Source organism: Canis lupus, unplaced genomic scaffold (genome assembly GCF_011100685.1).
Source record: "Canis lupus familiaris isolate Mischka breed German Shepherd unplaced genomic scaffold, alternate assembly UU_Cfam_GSD_1.0 chrUn_S1924H2123, whole genome shotgun sequence".
In the NCBI taxonomy this organism is placed as follows: domain Eukaryota; kingdom Metazoa; phylum Chordata; class Mammalia; order Carnivora; family Canidae; genus Canis; species Canis lupus.
Window position 1 is genome coordinate 70,822 of NW_023330790.1, and position 23,912 is coordinate 94,733.

General features: G+C 38.4%; 1 protein-coding gene across 5 annotated transcripts in view; it reads right to left on the reverse strand.

Annotated features, from left to right (window-relative positions):
• LOC119878798 (ankyrin repeat domain-containing protein 26-like) overlaps window positions 1-23,912 on the reverse strand; it is a 68,820-nt gene that overhangs the window by 27,748 nt on the left and 17,160 nt on the right. For 4 of the 5 annotated variants that reach the window (XM_038589367.1, XM_038589366.1, XM_038589370.1 and 1 more), the window contains exons 5-6: window positions 17,034-17,248; window positions 14,908-15,136 (exon numbers count right to left, since the gene is read on the reverse strand). In XM_038589367.1, the coding sequence (XP_038445295.1) occupies window positions 14,908-15,136; window positions 17,034-17,248 (444 nt within the window). Of the gene's footprint in view, window positions 1-10,358; window positions 10,437-14,907; window positions 15,137-17,033; window positions 17,249-23,912 lie in introns of those variants that run through there. The other variant, XM_038589368.1, reaches the window with a different exon arrangement.

The following is a 23,912-nucleotide window of genomic DNA, read 5'->3' on the forward strand; positions in this document are numbered from 1 at the left end:
GCAAGACCTCCTCCTTCCCCCCAGAGGCACAGTGTGAATGGGAGCTACAGGGGTCTGCAAAGTTTGGAAAATCGAAAGGGGGTCTGTGCTTGAGATAAAAATGCTTGGTCACAGGCTGGGTGAATACAGAGTGCAGACAGAAACCAGGGAGACACAGTAGGGAGTGAGATCTTTCAATTCCAGGGCTGGAAATTAGGAGGCCACCATTTTCATTCTCATCCTCTAAAGCTGCCCAGAAAGCCTTCAGGGAACAAAAGCCACAGAGAGCAATCTGGAGCTGCTTACCTGGCCTGGCCCCCTGGCAAGGGTGGTGCAATCCCACCCTAAGCAAAGACACCTAAGAATCAGTGCAACAGGCCTCTCCCTCAGGAGGTCAGCAACAACTTCCTGCTAAGACCAACTTTACTCATCATACAGAGCTGCAGAACTCCAGTGCTAGGGGCAAACAGTATACAGAACTCATGGCTATTTCTCATGACTCCTTAGTCTTTCTATTTTAATTTTCTTTTTGCTTTCAACCATTTTCTTCATTTATCAACTCTTACAATTTACCTTTTTACACTTGCATTCAATCCTTTCATTGCTCTTAATATTATTCCTGTATATATTGAAGTTTTTCTTTCTGTACCATTTCGGGAAGTAGTTCCTTCTAAGAAATAGACTAAAATACAACCAGAATCTACTATACTGCTCTATTCTCTTCATCTGTCTGATTATAATATTTTTAAAATCTATCTTAATTTTCATATTTACAGTTACATTCTATCCTTTCATTGCATTTAATTTTATTTTTGCATATAATGAAGTTTTTCATTCTTTACAATTTTGGGATGTAGTTTCTTCTAACAAACAGACCAAAATAAACTTATGATATAGTATATTGCTCTGTTCTGTTCAACTGGCTGATAATATCCTTTTTATTTTGACTTTTAATTTCCATTTTACACTTACATTCTAGACTTTCCTTGTATTTAATTTTATTTTTGTATATATACAAGGTTTCCTCTTAACCATTTGGGGATGCAATTTCCTAACAAAAAGACCAAAATTCACATAGTATCGGTGTACTGCTCTGCTCTCTTGATCTCTCTAATTCTATTATCTCCTTTGTTAACCTTTAAATTGGCTTCGGGTCTCTTCTGATTTGTTTAGCATGTATTTATCTGGGGTCATTCTTGATATTTTTCTATTCTGTTCTCTCACTCATCTCTTCTTCTCTGGACAGAATGACAAGATGGAAAAACTCACCGCCACAAAGAGAACAAGAGGTAGTACTGACTGCCTGGAACCTAATCAGCATGGATAGAAGGAAGAGGCTGGAGCGAGAGTTCAGAATAATGACCATCAAGATAATAGCTGGGCTTAAAAGAAACACAGAGGACATTAGAGAATGCCTTTCTGGAGAAATAAAACAACTGATATCTAATCAAGTTGAGATAAAAAAGGCTAATCTCAGTGAGATGCAATCAAAAATGAAGGTTCTAACTGCTAGGATAAATGAGGCTTCACAGAGAAGTAGTGATATAGAAGACAAAACAATGGAGAATAAAGAAGCTGAGGAAAAGCGAGAGAAACAACCACTGGACTATGACAGGAGAATTTGAGAGATGATTTGTACCACACAGCAAAACAATGTTAGAATAATGGGGATCCCAGAAAAAGAGGGGAAGGAGGGGGCAGAAGGCATATTTGAGCAAATTATAGCAGAGATCTTCCCTCATCTGGGGAAAGAAACAGGCACTCAAGTGCCAGGAGGCACAGAGAACCTTCCTCAAAATCAATAAAAAACAGGTCAATATCTCCAATATAATAACAAAGCTTGCAAATTTCAGACCCAAAGAGAAAATCCTGAAAGCAGCTTGGAACACGAGGCCCTGAACCAAGAAGGAGAGAAATATTCAACTGGCAGCGGATCTATCCAAAGAGACCTAGCAGGCCAGAGAGAGCTGGCATGATATACTCAGGGTGCTCAAGGAGAAGAGTCTACAGCCAAGAATCTTATCCAGCAAGGCTCTCATTCAAAATACAAGGGGAGATAAAAAGCTTCCAGCACAAACTGAAACTAAAAGAATTTGTGATCCCTAAAACAGCTTTGCAAGAAGTGGTAAAGGGGAAACTTTAAGCAAACAGAGAGCCCAAAAGTAACACAGATCAGAACACGGACTTTACACATAATACAATGGCACTACATTCATATCTTTCAATCCTTTCTCTGAATGTAAACAAGTCAAATGCCCCAACCAAAACACACAGGGTATCACAGTAGATAAAAAAAAAGCAAGACCCATTGATATGCTATCTGAAAGAGACTCATTTTAGACACAAAGACAACTTCACATTGAAGGTGAGGGAGTGGAAAACCATTTATCATATTAAAGGACATGAAAAAAAACTGGAGTGGCAATATTTAAATCAAACAAATTGGATTTTTTTAAGATTTTATTTATTTATTCATGAGAGACACACAGAGAGCGAAAGGCAGAGGCACAGGCAGCGGGAGAAGCAGGCTCCGTGCGGGGAGCCTGATGTGGGACTAGATCATGACCTGAGCCGAAGGCAGATGCTCAACCACTGAGCCACCTGGTCATCCCACAAATTGGATTTTAAACCAAAGACTGCATTAAGAGAAGAAACAACAACAACAAAAGATGAAGAAACTCACTATGCCATAATTAAAGGGTCTATCCAAAACTAAAATTGGACAATTATAAGTTTTAATGTGTCTAAAGTGGGAGCAGCCAACTATATAAATCAACTTTCTGTTAAGATTTCATTTATTTATTTATTTATTTGACACACACACACACACACAGAGAACACAGGCAGTGGCAGCAAGAAAGAGAGAAGCAGGCTCCCCACTGAGCAGGCAGCCTGATCAGGGCTTGATCCCAGGACCTTGAGAACATGACCTAAGCCAAAGGCAGAGCCTTAACCGACTGAGCCACCCAGGCCACCTTATAAAGCAATTAATAACAAAAATAAAGGAACACATGGATAGTCATATAATAATAGTAGGTACTTTAACACAACACTACTGTAATGGCCAGATCATCTAAGCAGATGATCCACTAGGACGCAAAGGCTCTGAATGACACATTGCACAAAATGGACTTCACAGATAACTTCAGAGCACTCCATCCTATGACAACAGAATACACATTCTTCTCGGGTGCACATGGAACAAACATTCTGCACAACAGATCACATACTCAGTCACAAATCAGCTCTCAACTGGTACCAAAAGACTGGGATCATTCCCTGCATACTTTCAGACCACAATGCTTTGAAACTGGAACTCAATCTTGACAGGAAATTTGGAAAGAATTCAAATACACAGAGGTTAAAGAATCCAACTGGGGCAGTAAGGCACATTTTAAAACCTCATAGAAACAAATGAAAATGGAAACACAACTGCTCAAAACATTTGGGATGCAGCAAAGGTCATCGAAAGAGGATAGTATATAGCAATGCAAGCCTTTCTCAAGAAATGAGAAAGGTCCTAAATACACAACGTAACCCTACACCTAAACGAGCTGGAAAAGAACAGAATATTAAAGCCTAAAACCAGCAGGAGAAGAAAATTCATAAAGATCAGAGCAGAAATCAATGAAATAGAAACCAAAGGAACAGTAGAACACATCAATGAAGTCAGGAGCTGGTTCTTTGACAGAATTAATAAGATCGATAAACCCCTGGCCAGACATATCAAAAAGAGAACGGAGCCAAAAAATTAGGCAATCTAGAAGAAATGGACGCATTCCTGGAAAGCCACAAACTACCAAAACTGGAACAGGAAGAAACAGAAAACCTGAACAGGCCAATAACCAGGGAGGAAATTGAAGCAGTCATCAAAAACCTCCCAAGACACAAAGGTCCAGGGCCAGATGGCTTCCCAGGGGAATTCTATCAAACGTTTAAAGAAGAAACAATGCCTATTCTACTAAAGCTGTTTGGAAAGATAGAAAGGGATGGAGTACTTGCAAATTCGTTCTATGAGGCCAGCATCACCTTAATTCCAAAACCAAAGACCCCACCAAAAAGAAGAATTACAGACCAATATCCCTGATGAACATGGATGCAAAAATCCTCAACAAGATACTGGCCAATCGGATCCAACAGTACATTAAGAAAATTATTCACCATGACTGAGTAGGATTTATCCCCGGGACACAAGGCTGGTTCAACACTCGTAAAACAATCAATGTGATTTATCATATCAGCAAGTGAAAAACCAAGAACCATATGATCCTCTCTTTAGATGCAGAGAAAGGATTTGACAAAATACAGCATCCATTCCTGATCAAAACTCTTCAGAGTGTAGGGATAGAGGGAACATTCCTCAACATCTTAAAAGCCATCTACGAAAAGACCACAGCAAATATCATTCTCAATGGGGAATCACTGGGAGCCTTTCCCCTAAGATCAGGAAAAAGACAGGGATGTCTACTCTCACCACTGCTATTCAACATAGTCCTGGAAGTCCTAGCCTCAGCAATCAGACAACAAAAAGACATTAAAGGCATTCAAATTGGCAAAGAAGTCAAACTCTCCCTCTTTGCCGATGACATGATACTCTACATAGAAAACCTAAAAGCCTCCACCCCAAGATTGATAGAACTCATACAGCAATTTGGCAGCGTGGCAGGATACAAAATCAATGCCCAGAAATCAATGGCATTTCTATACACTAACAATGAGACTGAAGAAAGAGAAATTAAGGAGTCAATCCCATTTACAATTGCACCCAAAAGCATAAGATACCTAGGAATAAACCTAACCAAAGACGTAAAGGACCTATACCCTAAGAGTATAGAACACTTCTGAAAGAAATTGAGGAAGACACAAAGAGATGGAAAAATATTCCGTGCTCATGGATTGGCAGAATTAACATTGTGAAAATGTCAATATTACCCAGGGCAATTTACACGTTTAATGCAATCCCTATGAAAATACCATGGACTTTCTTCAGAGAGCTACAACAAATTATTTTAAGATTTGTGTGGAATCAGAAAAGACCCCGAATAGCCAGGGGAATTTTAAAAAAGAAAACCACATCTGGGGAAATAAGATCATGAATGAAAGAAGACAGATCACGACCAGCACCAGAGAAATACAGACAACTATAAGAACACATTCTGAGCAACTATATGCCAACAAACTAAGCAATCTGGAAGAAATGGATCCCTTCCTACCAAGACTGAAACAGGAAGACACAGGAAACCTGAACAGACCCATAACCAGCAAGGAAATGGGAGCAGTCATCAAATATCTGCCAACAACCAAGAGTCCAGGACCAGGTGGCTTCCCAGGAGAATTCTACCACACATTCCAGGAAGAATTAATCTATTCTTCGGAGCTGTTTATAAAAATTAGAAATGGAAGGGAAACCTTCCAGCATTCTCTGTGAGGCCAGCATTACTCTGATCGAAAAACCAGAGCAAGACCCCACCCAAAAGGAGAATTACACTCCAATATCCCTGATGAACATGGATGCCAAAATTTTCACCAAGACACTGGCTGGGAGGATTCAACAGTACATTAAAGGATTATTCACCATGTCCAAGTGGGTTTTATGCCTGGGCTGCAAGGGTGATTCGACATCTGCAGATGAATCAATGTGATACACTACAGAAATAAAAGAAAGGATAAGAACCATAGGATCCTCTCAAGAGATGCAGAAAAAGCAGTTGACAAAGTGCAGCACCCTTTCCGGATCAATACTCTTCGCAGTGCAGGGAGGGGGGGGAGCATATCTCAATATCATAAAAGCCATCTACGAAAAGCCCACACCTGATGCCATTCTTAAGGGGAAAAACTGAGAGCTTTGCCACTAAGGTCAGGAACACGACAGGGAAGTCCACTCTCTGGACAACCAGTGTTGTTCGACATAGCCTCAGCATTTAGACAACAAAAAGAAATAAAAAGGCGTCTGAATCAGAAAAGAACTCAAACTCTCACTTTTCTCAGAGGACATGATATCCTATGTGGAAAACCCAAAAGACTCCACCCCAACGTTGCTAGGACCCTTTCCTGAATTCAGCAAAGCAGCAGGATAGGAAATCCATGCACAGAAATCAGTTGCATTTCTATACACTAACAATGAGATGGAAGAAAGAGAAACTGAGGAGTCGATTCCATTGACCATTGCAGCAAACACCATAAGATGCCTAGGAATAAACCTACCCAGAGAGACAAAGGATCTATACTCTGAAGATGACAGGACATTCTGGAAAGAAATTGAGAAAGGTGTAAAGAACTGGAAATACATTCCATGCTCATGGATTGAAAGAATTAAATATTGTTAAAATGTTTATGCTAGCTCCATCAATCTATATATTCAATGCAATCTCTATCAAAATACTACCAACTCCTTTTATACAGCTGGAGTAAATAACGGTAAGATTTGTTTGGAACCTTAGAAGACCCCGAATAGCCAAACATATGTTGATAGAGGTAGCCATAGCTGGTGGCATTACAAGCCGGACTTCAAGCTCTATTTTAAAGCTGTGATCAACAAGACAGTATGGTACTGGCACAAAAGCAGACATGTCGATCAATGGCCCAGAAGAGAAAACCCAGAAGTGGACCCTCAACTCTATGGTCCACTCCTCTTCAACAATACTGGAAAGAAAATCCAATGGAGACAAAGCAGTCTCTTCAACAAATGGTGTGGGAAATCAGACCACCACATGTAGAAGAATAAAACAGGGACCATTTTCTTATGCTATACACAAAAATAGAGTCAAAATGGATGAAACACCCAAATGTGAGATAGGAATCCATCAAAATCCTAGAGGAGAACACAGCCAGCAACCTCTGTGACCTCGGCTGCCGCAACTTCTTGCTAGAACATGTCACCAGATCCCAAAATGACCTACTGGGAATTCATCAAGATAAAAAGCTTTTGCACAGCAAGGAAACAGTTGACAAAACCAAAAGACAACTGACAGAATGGGAGAAGGTGTTTGCAAATGCCTTATCAGATAAAAGGCTGGTATGCAAAGTCTATAAAGAGCTGATCAAAGTCAACACCCAAAGAAAGATAACCCAATGAAGAAATGGGCAGAAGAAATGAAAGGACATGTCTCCAAAGAAGACATACATATGGCCAACAGACACATGAAAACATGCTCAACATCAGCTGGCACTAGAGAAATACAAATCAAAACCACGGTGAGTTTCCCCCTCACACCTTTCATAATGGCCAAAATTAGCAAGTCTGGAAATGACAGATGTTGGCGGGAATGCAGAGAAAGGGGGATCCTCTTATGATGTTGGTGAGAATACAACCTGGTGCAGCTCCTCTGGAAATCAGTACCGGAGGTTCCTCAAAGAGTTGAAAAAGGAGCTACCTATGTAAAACCCAGCAATTGCGCTAGAAGGTATGAATCCCGAAGATCACTTTGGTCGGGATCCAAAGGGGCACCTGCACCCATATGTTTATACCAGTAATATCCTCAATAGCCAACCTGAGAGATATGGATGTTCTTTGAAAGAGGTATGCATAAAGAAGATGTGATGTAGATATAAATAAATAAGTATCATATTTATTTATTAGACAGAGAGAGAGAGGGAGGGAGAGAGAGAACAGAATATTACTCAGCCAATAAATAATTAAATCTTGGGACCCCTGGGTGGCTCAGTGGCTGAGAGTAGGCCTTTGGCTCCGGGCATGATATATATATCATAACATTATAAGCTAGTTAATTGAATTTAAATAAAAAATAGTAAAGAAACCAATGGAGCTAGGAATGTGAAATAAAAGAATATACATAACTTCTGAAGGATCTTTGTAACTTCTGTTACAAAATTGTAAACAAGAGTCATTTTACACTTTAATAGTTTGTGATTTTCAGAAAAAGTGCCCTTTATGAGAGATTAATCATTTGTTTAATAAATTATTCCTCCGAATGAACTTTCCACTTTTGCACTTTTGCACTTTTGATTTTGCACTCAACAAAATCTTGAGGTATGTTGTATGCTCTATTTTTCAGCACAGACTCTTAAATACATAAAACAATGGAAGTGGGACTACATAAAGTCATGTGGAATTTCTCCCGGTAATATTGAGTAAAACTATTTTGTTATCTATATGATGACTGATGTACTTCTTTTCATGTGAACACAGAGATTTCAGAAAATCTGCTTCAGGAAAGGAAAAAATATAAGCTAGCACTAGTTTTCCAACTTAGTTTCGCATTGATACGTTTCTAGAATTAGAAACAAGGAAAAGAAATTTTAACTGTAACTTTGTTTCCTTTCTATGAATTAGGACCAATTTTTGAAGCACCTGACTTACTATAGTTATCATTATCTACTTAATTATGAAATATTTAGGAATATTTCAGACTACAGTTGACCTTTGAGCAACACAGTGGTTAGGTGCACTTACCCCCGTGCAGTCAAAACTCTGTATAATTTCTGATTCTCCCAAAATTTAATTACTAATAGCCTACTGTTGATGGGAAGCCTTACCAATAACACAGTCCATTAATACATGGTTTGTACATTACATGTGTTATATAATATAGTCTTAAAATAAAGTAAGCTAGAGAAAAAAAGGTTATTGAGAAAAACATAAGAGAAAATACAGTACAACACAACAGCCAAGAAAGTCCATGTGTAGGCTAACTAGACCTGCAGCTTCAATTCCATGTTGGTCAAGGATCAAATGTGCATTACAAATATTCCCATCTAGAATGCTCTTATTTCTTATAAAAGGCATCCTCTCATTGAATTCCCAAAATAGGGTCTAAATACGGTACTAAGTGGTGCCTAGGTGGCCCAGTCACTTAAGTGCCTGCCTTCATTTCCTTAAGGAACGATCAAAGGAATATAATGATCTTTTCGCCAAAAGTCTTTTCCTAAATACTTGCTTCTGTGACCCTGGTTTATTTCCAGGTGAGAATTGAGTTAGATGGTAGAAATAGCTTGCAATCCATTAATAAAGAGAACATATTTGCAATTTTATTTATACTTTTCCATTTATCAAAAACATAAGAGGGTAAGAAAATTATACACATAAAAACAACGTATCAGCAAATTTTAATTCGAAGACTCATTAATTAGAAGGATTTTCTCATAACAGTTTGTTTCCAAACTACCAATCATAGAAATCTAAGGTTCCATTGGGGATACTGTAGGATTGAGGGACAAAAGTCTCCAGCTGTAGTCTCATCTCTCTTTTAGCTACACAGCTCCACTGGTCTCGGTTTTGTATAATACAGTTTAATGCAAAAACAGAAACAAACAAAAAAACAAAACAAAACAAAAACAAATTAAGTTCCATTCTTTGAAAAAAATATTGTTTTCCAAAAGGTAGTCACTAATTTAGTCAAAGTCCCTAATTTTTTTATTTTAATTTTTATTTATTTATGATAGTCACAGAGAGAGAGAGACAGAGACACAGGCAGAGGGAGAAGCAGGCTCCATGCACTGGGAGCCTGATGTGGGATTCGATCCCGGGTCTCCAGGATCACGCCATGGGTCAAAGGCAGACGCCAAACTGCTGCGCCACCCAGGGATCCCAAAGTCCCTAATTTTACATAAGAGACAAGAAGGCCTCAGAAAGATTGCAGTTTGCCTCAGGTCAAAAGACCAAAGAGTTGCAGGCCAGGAATGTGCTTTAGGTCCTCCTGAGCTGAGAGTTTTTATGCCAGTTACTTCATCATCTTCAGGAAAAATACCTACATTTTTAACTATAACTGACTGAAAATGAACACATAAAAGTTTGTCATGTGGCTCAATAACGACTAGGCATGAGGCACAAAACAGCTTTCTAATTAAATTATAAATTTTAAAGTCTAAAGTGTAATTTAAATTATAAATTTTAATGTTTTATGAATAAAAATACAGCAATGGAAATGATCTTTACTCCTATTGGGAACAGTTAATAGACTGCATTTATAAGCACAAATTTTTTAAACCACAAGACACGGAACTTGAAGGAGAAAATCTTTAGTTGAACCAAAGAGGCTGAAATGGAGGAAACTCTTCCTGGAAAGAATTATTCTTTTCCTCCAGATAAAACTTGGTTTACCAAAATCAATCAACAAATGAGTTATCTATGTTGTGGATTATTAAACACAAAACAGACTTCTCTTTACCACCTAGTATGCTCTGTCCAACCTCTCATCATTATGAGAGTTGGTATGTACAAAAGACAGGACTAACTTTAATTTAAATCCAGTCAGAAATTAGAGGTAAACCATCATTACCCACAAGTGGATTTATCTCTACCTCCCTCACAGCAGGAAGGGAGATTTGCCTAATGAGTGAATTGGGGAGAAGGCACTAGGCAGTGCTTAGGAGATTCCAAATCTCTTTTTTGAAAAGATGTGCTCACCCATGGTAACATGAATTCAGGTCTGCTCTCATCTTCGTGGGATGGGCATCAAACATTTGTTTCCTCCATTTACAACTGTGTGGGGAAGTGCCTAATTTGGGATAAAGAATTGGGAAGCCCACTGTGGCTACATACCCACCCAAACCACATCCTCCAATCTGTTAGCATGTATTAGTAACAAAGGCTACTAAGTTTAACTCCATCTGCCTGACTCCTGTGCTCTGAACTCAGAAAAAGAAGAGCACTGTCCTCTGCCACCTACCCCACCACAGCTCCAATGAGAGAAATGACCAGACAATACTTTGAAAAATGTTTCTTCTTGCTTGACTTTATAACTAACATTCATTGTTCAAAGCAACATATTTTGAAGAGGGAAAAGTTGGAAAGAACAATTTTAGAAACAAGCAGAGAAAGTCAGACAAAACGAGGAGACAGAGGAGTATGTTCTAAATGAAAGAACAAGGCCACGAGATAGAACCTCAGAAAAATAACGAAATGAAACAGAGATAAGGAGTCAGCCTGATAAAGAGTTCAAAGTAATGGTCACAGAGATGCTCAGCAAACTTGGAAGAATGGACGGATTCAGTGAGAACTTCAACAAAGAGAAAATATACAAAAGAACCAATTAGGGCTGAAGAATACAATAACTGAAATGAAAAATACACCAGACACAATCGACAGCAGATTAAAAGATGTGAAGAACAGATCAGCAATCTGCAAGAAAGGGTAGTAAAAATCATCCAAGCTGAAAAGCAAAAAGAAGAAATAATTTGAAAAATTAAGATACAGGGACCTCTGGAATAGCATCAAGTATAATAAAACTCACATTAGAGAGGTCCCAGAAAAAGAAGAGAGAAAAGGGTGAAGAACTTATTTGAAGAAAGAATACCTAAAAACTTCCCTAACCTGGGGAAGAAAACAGGCCTCCAGGCCCAGGAAGCATTGCCAGTCCCAAATAAAAGGAACCCAAAGAGTTTCACACCAAGACACATAATAACAAGTCAAAAATGAAAGAGAAAAGGAGAATCTTAAAAGCAGAAAAAAAGAAAAGAAAAGAAAAGAAAAGAAAGGAAAGGAAAAGCAATTAGTTATATCAAAGCGAACCACTACAGGGATATCAGTGGATTTTTCAGCCAAAACTGTGGCATGCACTCTGGAAAACTGTGTGGAGGTTCCTCAAAGAGTTAAAAATAGACCTGCCCTACGACCCAGCAATTGCACTGCTGGGGATTTACCTCAAAGATACAGATGCAGTGAAACGGCAGGACACCTGCACCCCGATGTTTCTAGCGGCAATGTCCCCAATAGCCAAACTGTGGAAGGAGCCTCGGTGCCCATCGAAAGATGAATGGATAAAGAAGATGTGGTCTATGTATACAATGGAATATTACTCAGCCATTAGAAACGACAAATACCCACCGTTTGCTTCAACGTGGAGGGACCTCAAGGGTATTGTGCTGAGTGAAATAAGTCCATCGGAGAAGGACAGACATTATAATGGTCTCATTCATTTGGGGAATATAAAATTTAGTGAAAGGGAATAAAGGGAGAGAAAATGAGTGAAAATATCGCTGAGGGTGACAAAACATGAGAGACACCTAACTCTGGCAAATGAACAAGGTGTAGTGTAAGGGGAGGTGGGCGGGGGGTTGGGGTGACTGGGTGATAGGCACTGAGCGGGGCACTTGGGATGAGCACTGGGTGTTATGCTAAATGTTGGCAAATTGAACTCCAATAAAAATCGGAGAAGGACAAACATTATATGGTCTCATTCATTTAGGGAATATAAATAATAGTGAAAGGGAATGGAAGGGAAGGGAGAAGAAATGGGTAGGAAATATCAGAAAGGGAGACAGAACGTGAAGACTCCTAACTCTGGGAAATGAACTAGGGGTGGTGGAAGGGGAGGAGGGCAGGGGATGGGGGTGAATGGGTGATGGGCACTGAGGGGGGCACTTGACGGGATGAGCACTGGGTGTTATTCTGTATGTTGGCAAATTGAACACCAATAAAAAATAAATTTATCATATAAAAAGAAAGTTAAAAGAAAAATTGTCGCATGATATTTTCCAAGTGCTAAGAGGAAAAAACCTAGGATATTTTTGGCAGGTTTATAATTCAGAACTGAAAGAAAGATAAAGAGTTTCCCACACAAAACTTAAAGAAGTTCATCACCACTAAATAGGTCTTATAAGAGATGTTAAAAGGACTTCTTTAATCAGAAAAGCCCAGGGTACCTGGACGGCTGTCAGTGAAGAGTCTCCCAGGACCCTGGGATCAAGCTCTGCAAGGGACTCCCTGTTCCCTGCTCAGAGAGGAGCCTGCTTCTCACTCTCCCTCTGCCCCTCCCTCCCCTTCACTTGTGTTCTCACTCACTTTGCTCTCAAAGAAAGAAAGAAAGAAAGAAAGACCATAACTAGAAATAAGAAAATGAGAGTTTTTTTTTTAATTTTTATTTATTTATGATAGTCACAGAGAGAGAGAGAGGTAGAGACACAGGCAGAGGGAGAAGCAGGCTCCATGCACCGGGAGCCCTATGTGGGATTTGATCCCGGGTCTCCAGGATCGCGCCCTGGGCCAAAGGCAGGCGCCAAACTGCTGCGCCACCCAGGGATCCCCGAGACAGTTTTATCATAAAAACAAACATACAGTAAAGGTAATAGACCAATCATTTTTATAAAGCCAGTATGAGGGTTACAAGACAAAAGGAATAATATCAATTATATCTACAGTAACTAGTTAAGGGATACACAAAATACAAAGGTGTAAACTATGACATCAAATTTATAAAACAAGGCAGGGTGTAAAAATGCAGTGTTTTTAAAATCTGTTTGAACTGAAGTAACCATCAACTTAAAAGAGATTGCTATACATACACAGGATGTTATATATGAACTTCATAGTAATCACAAACCAAATATTTATAACGGATACACAAATGGAAGAAAAGCATCCAAACATAATACTAAAAGTCATCGAATCAGAAGAGAATAGAGCAAGAAAACAAGGAAGTCGAATGAAAGAACAAGACTAAGGCTTCATTTAACATGAGTCTATGCTACATTTTTCTACATTAATAAAACCATGAATATACTATCAAAATCATAAGCCTATGTGCATTGATTGAAATGGGTATTTTAACAACAATGATACACAATGGAAATGGGTTGTTATTAAAGGCTCCCTATCACTGCCATCTTAGTCATCAATCATTCAAGTGATGGCATCAAGGTAAATATATGTGAATTTCATTTGAAATATCCAATTATTTGTGGGGTGCCTGGGTGGCTCAGTCAGTTAAGTGTCAGAATCTTGATTTTGGCCCAGGTCATGATCTTAGGGTCATGAGATCCGGCTCCACTCTGAGCATGGAGCCTGCCTAAGAGTCTCTCTTCTCTCTTTCCCATTGCCCTTTACCACCTGCTTGCTTTCCTTCATTTTTTCTCTCTCTCTCTCTCTCAAAAAAAAAAAAAAAAAAGAAAAGAAAGAATCAAATATTTCTTTGACTTACTTATTTAGAAAATCTCTACAGTTGCTCAGCAAGCCATTTTATAAAAATTGAAATAGAAGTAATATAAGTTAAAAAAAAGGTGTTATAAGAAAGCAATTAGGGATGTGCTCTCATGTAAGAAAATGCCAAAACTTACAACATTTTTTAAACTGTTTTATTTATTTATTCATAAAAAGTACAGAGAGAGAAGCACAGACATAGGCAGAGGGAGAAGCAGGCTCCCTATGGGGATCCTGTTGCGTGACTCAATCCCAGGACCCCTGGATCATGACCTGAGCCAAAGGCAGATACATGCTAAACCACTCAGTCATACGGGTGCCCCCAAAACATAGAACTATCAATTTAGTGTTACAAGTTTATTTAATTCATAAAAAGGACTTACCGTGGAATCGTTAAAATAATAAATATCCCTACATGGTTAAGCGTTTGGATTCTAATCATTCACTTATGCATAGGGGTGGAAAATTGGGATACAGCAAACTTTAAACATATTATAAACTATTGCTAATCAGAGAATAAGTCAAAGCATCTAAGTGTACTTTGGGTTAGTAGGTAATAATATTTACTTTCCAAAATCCAATTTAACATAGCTTTTCAAGGAAATGGGTCTGTTTGGGGGTGCCTTGGGAACTCAGTTGGTTAAGCATCCAACTCTTGATTCCAGCTCAGATCATCATCTCGGAGTCATGGGATCAAGCCCTGAGTCAGGCTCCACACTCAGTGGGGAGCCTGCTTGAGATTCTCCCCCTCCCTCTACCTCTCTCCCCACTCATGGGCACACTCTCTTCTCTCTCAGATACATAAAGAAGATAAAATGTGTCAGTTTAGTGGTATTTATTGAATAAAGTTAATAATAGGTATCTCTTGACAATAAGAGCTCCAGGAGCTTAAAAAAATACCATAAAATTTCTGTCCCATTTCCTTATTAGCACAAACCAGTATAACTTTTACTTAATGAGTATTATTCAGTTAACTCAGAATTTCACCAAATTAAAAACAAAAATTTTATTGGAAATCTGAAACTCAAGAAAAGAAAGATAATATAACTAACCTTGAACAAGTGAGTTTCAATGCTGCTAACTGAAGTCTGCGGCCTTGAGGTAGGAATCATTACATTTTCTCTTGGAGTAACATTTCTATCCAGCAGTAAACTACTAGTCAAATTTCCAACAGAAGGCCCTTCCAAGACTGGTCCCATAGTAAGAGTGCTGTGGAAAGGTCTGTTCTGCTGTCTCTCCACCAGATATTTGGTACTGATATCTGCCAGCCTCTCATTAGTCCTGTGAAGATTACACAACACAAGTGCTTAGTATTTTATTTCTACCCAAATCATTCCTGCATGACCTGCATTTTTTTAAGTTTCCATAATAGCAAACAGAATGTGCCAGTAAACAGTGTTTTAACACTGAAAATGTGACAGAGCAGAGCTACTATATATATTTATAGGTTTAAAATTATTCCAAAGGAGTATATATGATTCCAGGGATAACTAACTAACAAGAAATTCAAATTAGGGGAGGGAAAGAAATGGCTGACAGTGATGCACATGGATTGACAGGTAATACTTGCTACCTTCTGGAATGGCTGTAATTACAAGATTCTGGAGAATGCCGTTACACATATTTGTATTTAGTAAACCAGTTCAGAACATAAAAATAAACCATCCCTCAAAGACATTTTCAAGGATGTGCTTTCACCACTCTTGTACATTTTTCTCATTGCCTCAGAGAAATTGAGGGTTTCGCACCAAGGAATACCTCAGACCAACAACCTCTAGGGGCCAGGTAGATGGCAGAGCAGTGATCAGAAGGACCGAAACAGCTCCAGAGGCAATTAGCTGATAACACACTTACCAAGGCCCTGGAAGTAGAATCTGCCCTTTTTGTCTTCCACACACCCCCTCATGCCCACCATGATGCTATTTTTAGCCACGTTGGGATTTATACTGCCTTTCACCCCAGTGTGAATCTTTCTCTGTTTCACATGTATACTTTTATATAAAGCAGAAAACCTACAAAGGTTTCCCCCACCCTCAGGCTCTCTAGTAATAATACCAAAGACACAATCAAGAAAGTTAATTTACCAACCTGCCAGGATGTATAGTACTGGCACTTGATCTTTTGGGTTAAAGGTGTAATCTTCCAAAAATGAACTCATTAATATTTCTATTTAGGGTAATTCTGACAAAAAATTTTATAGTAATATGCTGTCTAAATACCCACTATTTGCTTCAACGTGGATGGAACTGGAGGGTATTATGCTGAGTGAAATAAATCAATCGGAAAAGGACAAACATTATATGGTCTCATTCATTTAGGGAATATAAAAATTAGTGAAAGGGAATAAAGGGAAAGGAGAGAAACTGAGTGAAAATATCAGTGACATTGACAAAACACGAGACACACCTAACTCTGGGAAACAAACAAGGGATGGTGGAAAGGGAGGTGGGCAGGGGGTTGGGGTGACTGGGTGATGGGTACTGAGGGGGACACTTGGGCGGGATGAGCACTGGTTGTTATGCAATATGTTGGCAAATTGTTATGCAACATGTTGGCAAATTGAACTCCAAAAAAAATAAAAAAACTAAAAAAACTTTTAAGTAGGGTTGTAGAGATGCAGTATGTGAATCTGCTTTTTCCACTATAAATTTTATGAAGTTTAAATATAGACACGTATTCCCAATGAAAATTTAGTGTTCTAATTGAAATATACCATAATTGTAAAATACATGCTAGATTTTTAAGACTTCGAATGAAAAAAATATGAAATATCTCAGTAATAATTTTATATTGATCACAAGTTGAAAGGATATTTTTTGATGTATTGTGTTAAATAAAATATATCAACTTTAAAAAAATAATATGCTGTCTAAATTATAAAGTTTTAAACAATTAGTTTGTAAAGACAACAAGATAGAGTAACTGAAAATATTAACGGGAAAAAGTAAAATCATATACCCCCCCCACACACACAAAAAAAAAAAAAAAGAGGAGAGAGGCAAACTATCCTGGATGAACATAAAATGGTAAGTTTATTTACAAACGTTATTTTCCAAAATTATACTATCCAGTTGGCTTTCACTTCCTACTAATCTCATGAACCCATCTCCATAAAAATTATGCTTTAGAGGCAAATCAATAAGCTAAATCTATTTTCATTGATTCTGTTTTAACTTACTTGCTCAGTTTTTTTGTCAATGACATTCGCATTTCTGATTCTTCTAGGTAGAGTTGCCTGTACTTTTCCAATTCTATTTTAAGTTCCTGAGAATTTCTTATTTGGGATTGAAGTTCAGATTCCAGCTCTTTAATTCTGAGTGCCACTTGACTGCTTATTGAAGCATCATGACTTGCTCTTAACTGCTCTAAGTTTTCTTGAGATGCTGCTTGTCTCTAAAGCAAATTAAAAGCACAGTTTTAAAACAGCTAAAACTTGAATAATTATAGTATATTTCTTTCCTTCAGTTGGGAGTCAATGATTCAGAGAGCAATTTTAAATGTGTAAAAAAAGCTGAAGTGTAAAATATTTATCACCAATGTCACCTGAATTAAATCTGAATGATAAAAATAAAGTTTAATCATTCTTATATTAGTACTCATGCAATCTGATACTTCAAAGAACAAGAGAATCAATTAAAAATTTTAAAAAGTGCATAATACAACTTGAGAATAACCCGTTTCTTGATTTCTGCTCAGAGTATGTTCTCAGTCAGAGGTCCTGAGGCCAAGCCCTGTGTCACACCCAGTATGGAGTCTACCCAGGATTCATTCTGTCTCTCTGTCTCTCCCCCTCTGCCAATCCCCCTGCTCATCTTCAATAAATAAATAAGGAAATAAATAAATAAATGAAATCTTCAAAAAGGAAGAATAACCTAGGAATGGAACATGGAGCCCAATGCAGGGCTTGATTTCACAAACCTGAGACCAAGACCTGAGCTGAGATCAAGAGTCTGCTGCTTAACCAACTGAGCCACCCAGATACTCCATGGTAAAAGTTTTATTTTTTTAAATTTATTTAATTTTAAAGATTTTATTTTATTTATTCATGAGAGCCAGAGAGAGAGAGAGAGAGAGAGAGAGAGAGAGAGAGGCAGAGACACGGGCAGAGAAGAAGGAGGCTCCACGCTGGGAGCCTGATGTGGGACTCGGTCCCGGGACTCCAGGATCACGCCCTGGGTCAAATGCAGGTGCTAAAACCACTGGGCCACCCAGGAATCCCCATGGTAAAAGTTTTATTTTATTTTATTTTTTCCCCATGGTAAAAGTTTTAAATCACAATTTTTTCTTTTCCTCTTAATCGTCTTGTTTCAGGGGATCCCTGGGTGGCTTAGCGGTTTACCACCTGCCTGCGGCCCAGGGTGTGAACCTGGCATGGAGCCTGCTTCTCCCTCTGCCTGTGTCTCTGCTTCTCTCTTCCTCTCTCTATGTATCTCCTGAACACATAAATAAAATCTCAAAAAAAATAGTCTTGTTTCATACATACTGGTCATAAAAATAAAATGATTCTCTCCTGAGAATCATTCTGAAAGATCAATTTAGTGAGAATAATGATGAAAACTGAAATCTTTACAGGGAGGAACGAATGCCTCCAGAAATATACCAAACAGATTGCTGTAAAGGAAGCAGAGGAAACATACACAATGCATATAACCAAAGTGTAATTTGTAATGAAATAAATGAAAGCATATCACAGATCAATAAACTAATCTGTAAAACTAGATTGACTTCTTTTAATCTTTCTTCTACAATCAATCTTGCTCTCTGGTCAATCTCCCATTTATAATACTTTTCTACTTGAATGCCTTGTACCACATTGACTTCTGCGTGACTTCTGAGGTTTACTACTTTTTCTTCCAAGTTCTTTTTAATCTGTTTTAGTTTTTCACATTCCCTCTCTGTTGCTTTCGTAGATAATAACTCCTGTAGAAGAACTTGATTTTTTGCATCCAGGTCTATACATTTTGAAGATGCAGTTTCAAATATTGCTCTAAGATCACCAATCTCCATGAATAGAACAATACAGTTTGGAAATGGAATGAAATTAGCTTAACTCAAAACTATAACCAACATTTTAAAAAACATTTTATGTTTAAGTCTCTGTACTGAACCGTAGGCTCGAATTCATAACGTCAAGATCAAGAGTCATATGCTCTACTACTGAGTCAGCCAGGTGCTCCCATTTTAAAATAAATTCATTTGCAATAAAATATAATCTATATTGTAGTAGAGTCTTAGAATGTGGAACCCTGAAGCACTTAGAAAATTAAGAACAAGTTAAAACCACTAGGAGTTACTAAAAAAGATCTCTGCTATCATTGTCTTTGCCACACAACATTTGTACTTCATTTTATGCTTTATTTTTCTATGACTGCTTCAGATCTTTCCTCCATAAAATAACTGTAAGTCACCTCTTAGTATAAAGTCTCTTATATAGGCAAATTGAATTCAAATAAAATTTTAAAAAAGAAAAGAAAGTCTCTGGCCCCTTCCCCCATCCTAACACAGCATAATTTTTAAAAATTATTTATTCATGAGACACATAGAGAGAGACAGAGATATAGGCAGAGGGACAAGCTCCACAGGGAGCCCGATGAAGGACTCGATCCCAAGGCCCTAGGATCATGCCCTGAACCAAAGACAGATACACAAACCACTGAGCCACTCGAGTGTCCCAATGAATACTCCCATTAATTTTTAAAAAGTTTTAGTAATATCATATTGACTTATGTAGGTCTGAACCAATAAATGCTTCCTAAGAGAAGACTTTGAAAATAAGACTCTAATTATTGAATCTATAAATACTGATTCTAAGCCACAAGCCTTTTTCTGAATTACAAATGATTTACATTAATTTGAATTGCATTCCCAGGAGAAATGATTCTCAGGATTAAGAAACCACACCTCTCAGTATAAAAATTTAGGGAGATGAAACATATACTTTCGGACAAAAAAAAAAAAAAAACCACCTAATTGAATGGTATTCTCTTATAATCCTCTGTTACTCCCACAAAACAAGGGAACATACTAAGCACCAAAAACCACCACTGAAAAACCTGACAGGGTTTCAGTGATTCTGAGTTGGGAAGAACTTCTTTCTTCTGGATATGACTGATAAGACAGGGGTAAGTGGATGTGGTGGTTTTATAAATTTTTTTGACACTTCTCCCATGATAATCCCACCCCTTAAAATGTGCTGACCTTAGTAACTGGTTTCCAGTGAATAGAATTCGGCAGAACTGCTGTGTGATTTTTTTAAGGCTAGGTTAAAAAATGTGATATAGCTTCCATTGACATTCTTCTTCTAGGGAAACTAACCCTTAGAATCTAGCTGCTGTGGGAAGCCCAGGCCACCTGGTGTGTCTTCATGTAGACATTTCAGCTGAGACTGACCCAGCTAACGTCCTTGCCAAAAGCCAGCCTCAACAGCTAAACATTTGCATGAACGTGATTTTAGATGATTCTAGTCCCCAGCTTCCAGTCATCTCAGCTGACACCAAATGAAGAAGAAATGAGTTGGCCTTACTCGGCTTTGCCTAAACTAAACACTTGTGAACCAAATAAATGCTGTTTTGAGCAACTAGGTTTTCAGGTGGTTTATGATGCCACAATAAATAACTGGCACAGAAACTGATATTAAACATGGGGTGCTGACATTAAAATATTTAAACCTGAACCTCCTTTGAACCGAGAGGTAGGTAGAAACTGAAAGGATGTAGGGAAGAGTAAGAATGAAAACCAAAAGGGCTTCCAACAGACTGTTAATGGAAACCTGATGGCCCTTGAAGAGGCTGACAGTAAAGGTTCCAGGACAAGTGAAGAAAATGACACTAGAGGAAAAGGAACTTCGCGCCACAAACCACTTGAAAGTAAAACGGGACACAAAAGATAAACTAAACAAGGTCTATGCAGTATGAAAGACCCAGACAAACTGGGTGCAAATATTTTGTCCACATTTATAGCCTTTCCATATGCTGAAATGTCAAATAATGCTAAAATAAAGAATTGCATCCTGGGTCAAGAGCAAATCCAGGAAAACATGGCCTATGGATGAAGCCAAGATTATAAAAACTTTTGTTAAGACCTCAGAAGGATTTCAGGTATGCCTCAAATTTCTTTAAGGATCTTAAGAGTATGAGCTTCACAGGAGAGCCCAGTTGAAAAGTTTATCTCAAAAAGATCTGCGAGACTGGCTTTTCTACTGACATAAAATCAATCCATTGATTCTCACAGAAAAACTCAAGAAGTTAAGAAAATTATAGCATCAAAACCACTGTTTGCGAGCTTGGACTAAAAGAGACCTAGATAGCACGGACTGAAAATAGGCCTTTGGGTCTTAGAAGTCCCCACAGGGAGGCAGCAGGCTGAAAACACAACTGCAAACACAGGTCATTGGACAGAACCAAGAGCTCAGAGAGGATAGACAGCAAAGAGCCATGGAGAAAAATTTCCATGGTTTCAGACTAAGTCTGACTGAAAAATGGACAGCATGCATCAGGCTGCATTTCAAACCTGCTATGGTCTAGTGTGACTTCCATCTTCTTTCTGAATGGAAGAGTCTTTAGCAAGTAACCAGAATGTTGTGTTTTCAATAGTAGAGAACTGTTCTCTTTAATTCTCAAGTCTTCATTCCTATTGAGAGAACCTGCACTCCAGGGACTAAAATTTAGACAACATAACCCTGGCACCTTATCCCCGCTGCACCTGATTAAGATGGCAAGATCTTGGACTCCATCCTGAACCCGATGCCATGATAACTGAGATTTGTCGGAGGTACTGGGAGGAGGTGAGTGCATTTTTCATGTGAAAGGAATATAGAACACTGTGGCCAGTGGGTAAATTACACTAAAAATTGCGTTCTTCATGTGTTCATAGGTGTTCCAGTATTCCATTAAAACTAAACAAAACAAAAAGACCGTGGGCTAACCTTAGTGACTTGCTACTAACGAACAGAATATGGTCAATGTGATGTTGTGTGTATTCCAAGGCTAGGCTACGAAAGGCAACACAGCTTCTGCCCTGTTCTGTATCTCAGCCTGCTTACTCGGAATTTAGCCCCTCCTCTTGTGAGGAGGCTCAGGCCACAAAGAGAGTCCAGGTGTGCCAGTGTAAGCATTTTGGCTGCCTGCCCTAACTATAAATCTAGGCAACAGCCAGCATCAACAACACCAGACATGAACTTTTTCTCTTGGTTTTTCCCCATTTAGGAGGACATTATCTGTGCATTTTTTCATATATTCCCTTTATTATGTTGAGGTATGTTCCCTCTTAAACCTACTTTGTGGAGGGTTTTTATCATGCATGGATATTGTACTTCATCAAACGCTTTTCCTACATCTATGGAAATGATGACGATTCTTCTTTCTTTTATTAATATGGTGCATCACACTGATTGATTTGCAGATACTGAATCACCCGTGTAACCCAGGAATAAATCCCATTTGATCATGGCGGTGATTTTCTTAATGTATTGTTAGATTCAGTTTGCTACTATTTTGTTAAGGATTTTTGCACTAGAAAATTGGCCTGTAATTCTCTTTGTGGTGTCTTTATCTGGTCTTGGTGTCAGGGTAATGCTGGCCTCATCAAATGAATTTGGAAGTTTTCCTTCCTCTTCTGTTTTTTTGGGACGGTTTGAGAAGAACGCATACTAACTCTTTCTTTAAATGCTTGGTAGAATTGGACTCTGAAGCCATCTGGTCCTGGACTTGTGTTTGTTCCAAGTTTTTGGATGAGTGATTCAATTTCTTGGCTGGTTAGCATTCTGTTCTACTTTCTTCCTGCTTCAGTTTTGGCAATTTATATGTTTCTCGGAACTTATCCATTTCTTCTAGGTTGTCCAATTTGTTGACATATATTTTTCATAATATTCTCTTATAATTGTTTGGATTTCTGCAGTGTTGGTTATTCTCCTCTGTCATGTGTGATTTTATTTGGGTCCTTTCCCTTTTCTTTTTGAGAACTATGGCTAGAGCCTTATCAATTTTATTAAATTTTTCAAAGAACCAGCTACTGTTGATCTGTTCTATTTTTATTTGTGTTTAGTTTCTTTATCATTTATTTCCACTCTAATGTTTTTTTAAAGATTTATTTATTGGGGCGGGGGGGAGGGGCAAAGGAAAAGGGAGAGAGAGAATCCACCAGTAGACTGAGGTTGGAGGCTGAAGCAGGCTTCAATCCCAGGACCCTGAGAACGTGACCTTAGCCAAAATCAAAGAGTTGGTCAGTTAACCAACTCAGCCACCCAGGACCCCCATTTTTCCTCTAATTTTTATTATCTCCATCCTTCTGCTGGCTTTAGGTTTCATTTGTTGTTCTTTTTCTAGCTTCTTTAGGTGTAAGGTTAGTTTGTGTTGAGATTTTTTTTTTTTTTTTTTTTGCTTCTTGAGGTAGGCCTGTATTGCTATATATACTTCCCTCTTAGAATCAGTTTGGCTGCATCTGAAAGGTTTTGGGGGGATCCCTGGGTGGCGCAGCGATTTGGTGCCTGCCTTTGGCCCAGGGCGTGATCCTGGAGACCCGGGATCGAGTCCCGCATCGGGCTCCCGGCATGGAGCCTGCTTCTCCCTCCTCCTCTGTCTCTCTCTCTATCATAAATGAATAAATAAATATTAAAAAAAACATTAAAAAAAGGTTTTGGACAATTGTGTTTTCATTTTCATTTGTTTCCATGTCTTTTGAAATTTCTTCATTTATTTCCCGGTTGGCCCACACATTGATAGTACGATGTTATTTCACCTCCATGTATTTGTGGTCTTTTCAGACGGTTTTTTGTAGTCCACTTCTAGTTTCATAGTATTGTGGTCAGGAAAGGTGCATGGTAGGACTTCAATCTTTTTGTACTTCCTAAGGCCTGTTTTGTGGCCTAATGTATGATCTAGTCTAGAGAATATTCCAGATCTGTATTCTAATTTCATTTATTGCACTCTTCATCTCAGATTCTTTTTAAACTCTTCTATCTCTGTTGTAAGGGTCTCACTGATGTCTTCCATTCTTTACTCAAGTCCACTGAACATCCTTATGGTCACTGCTTTAAATCCTCCATCAGGCACGTTATTTC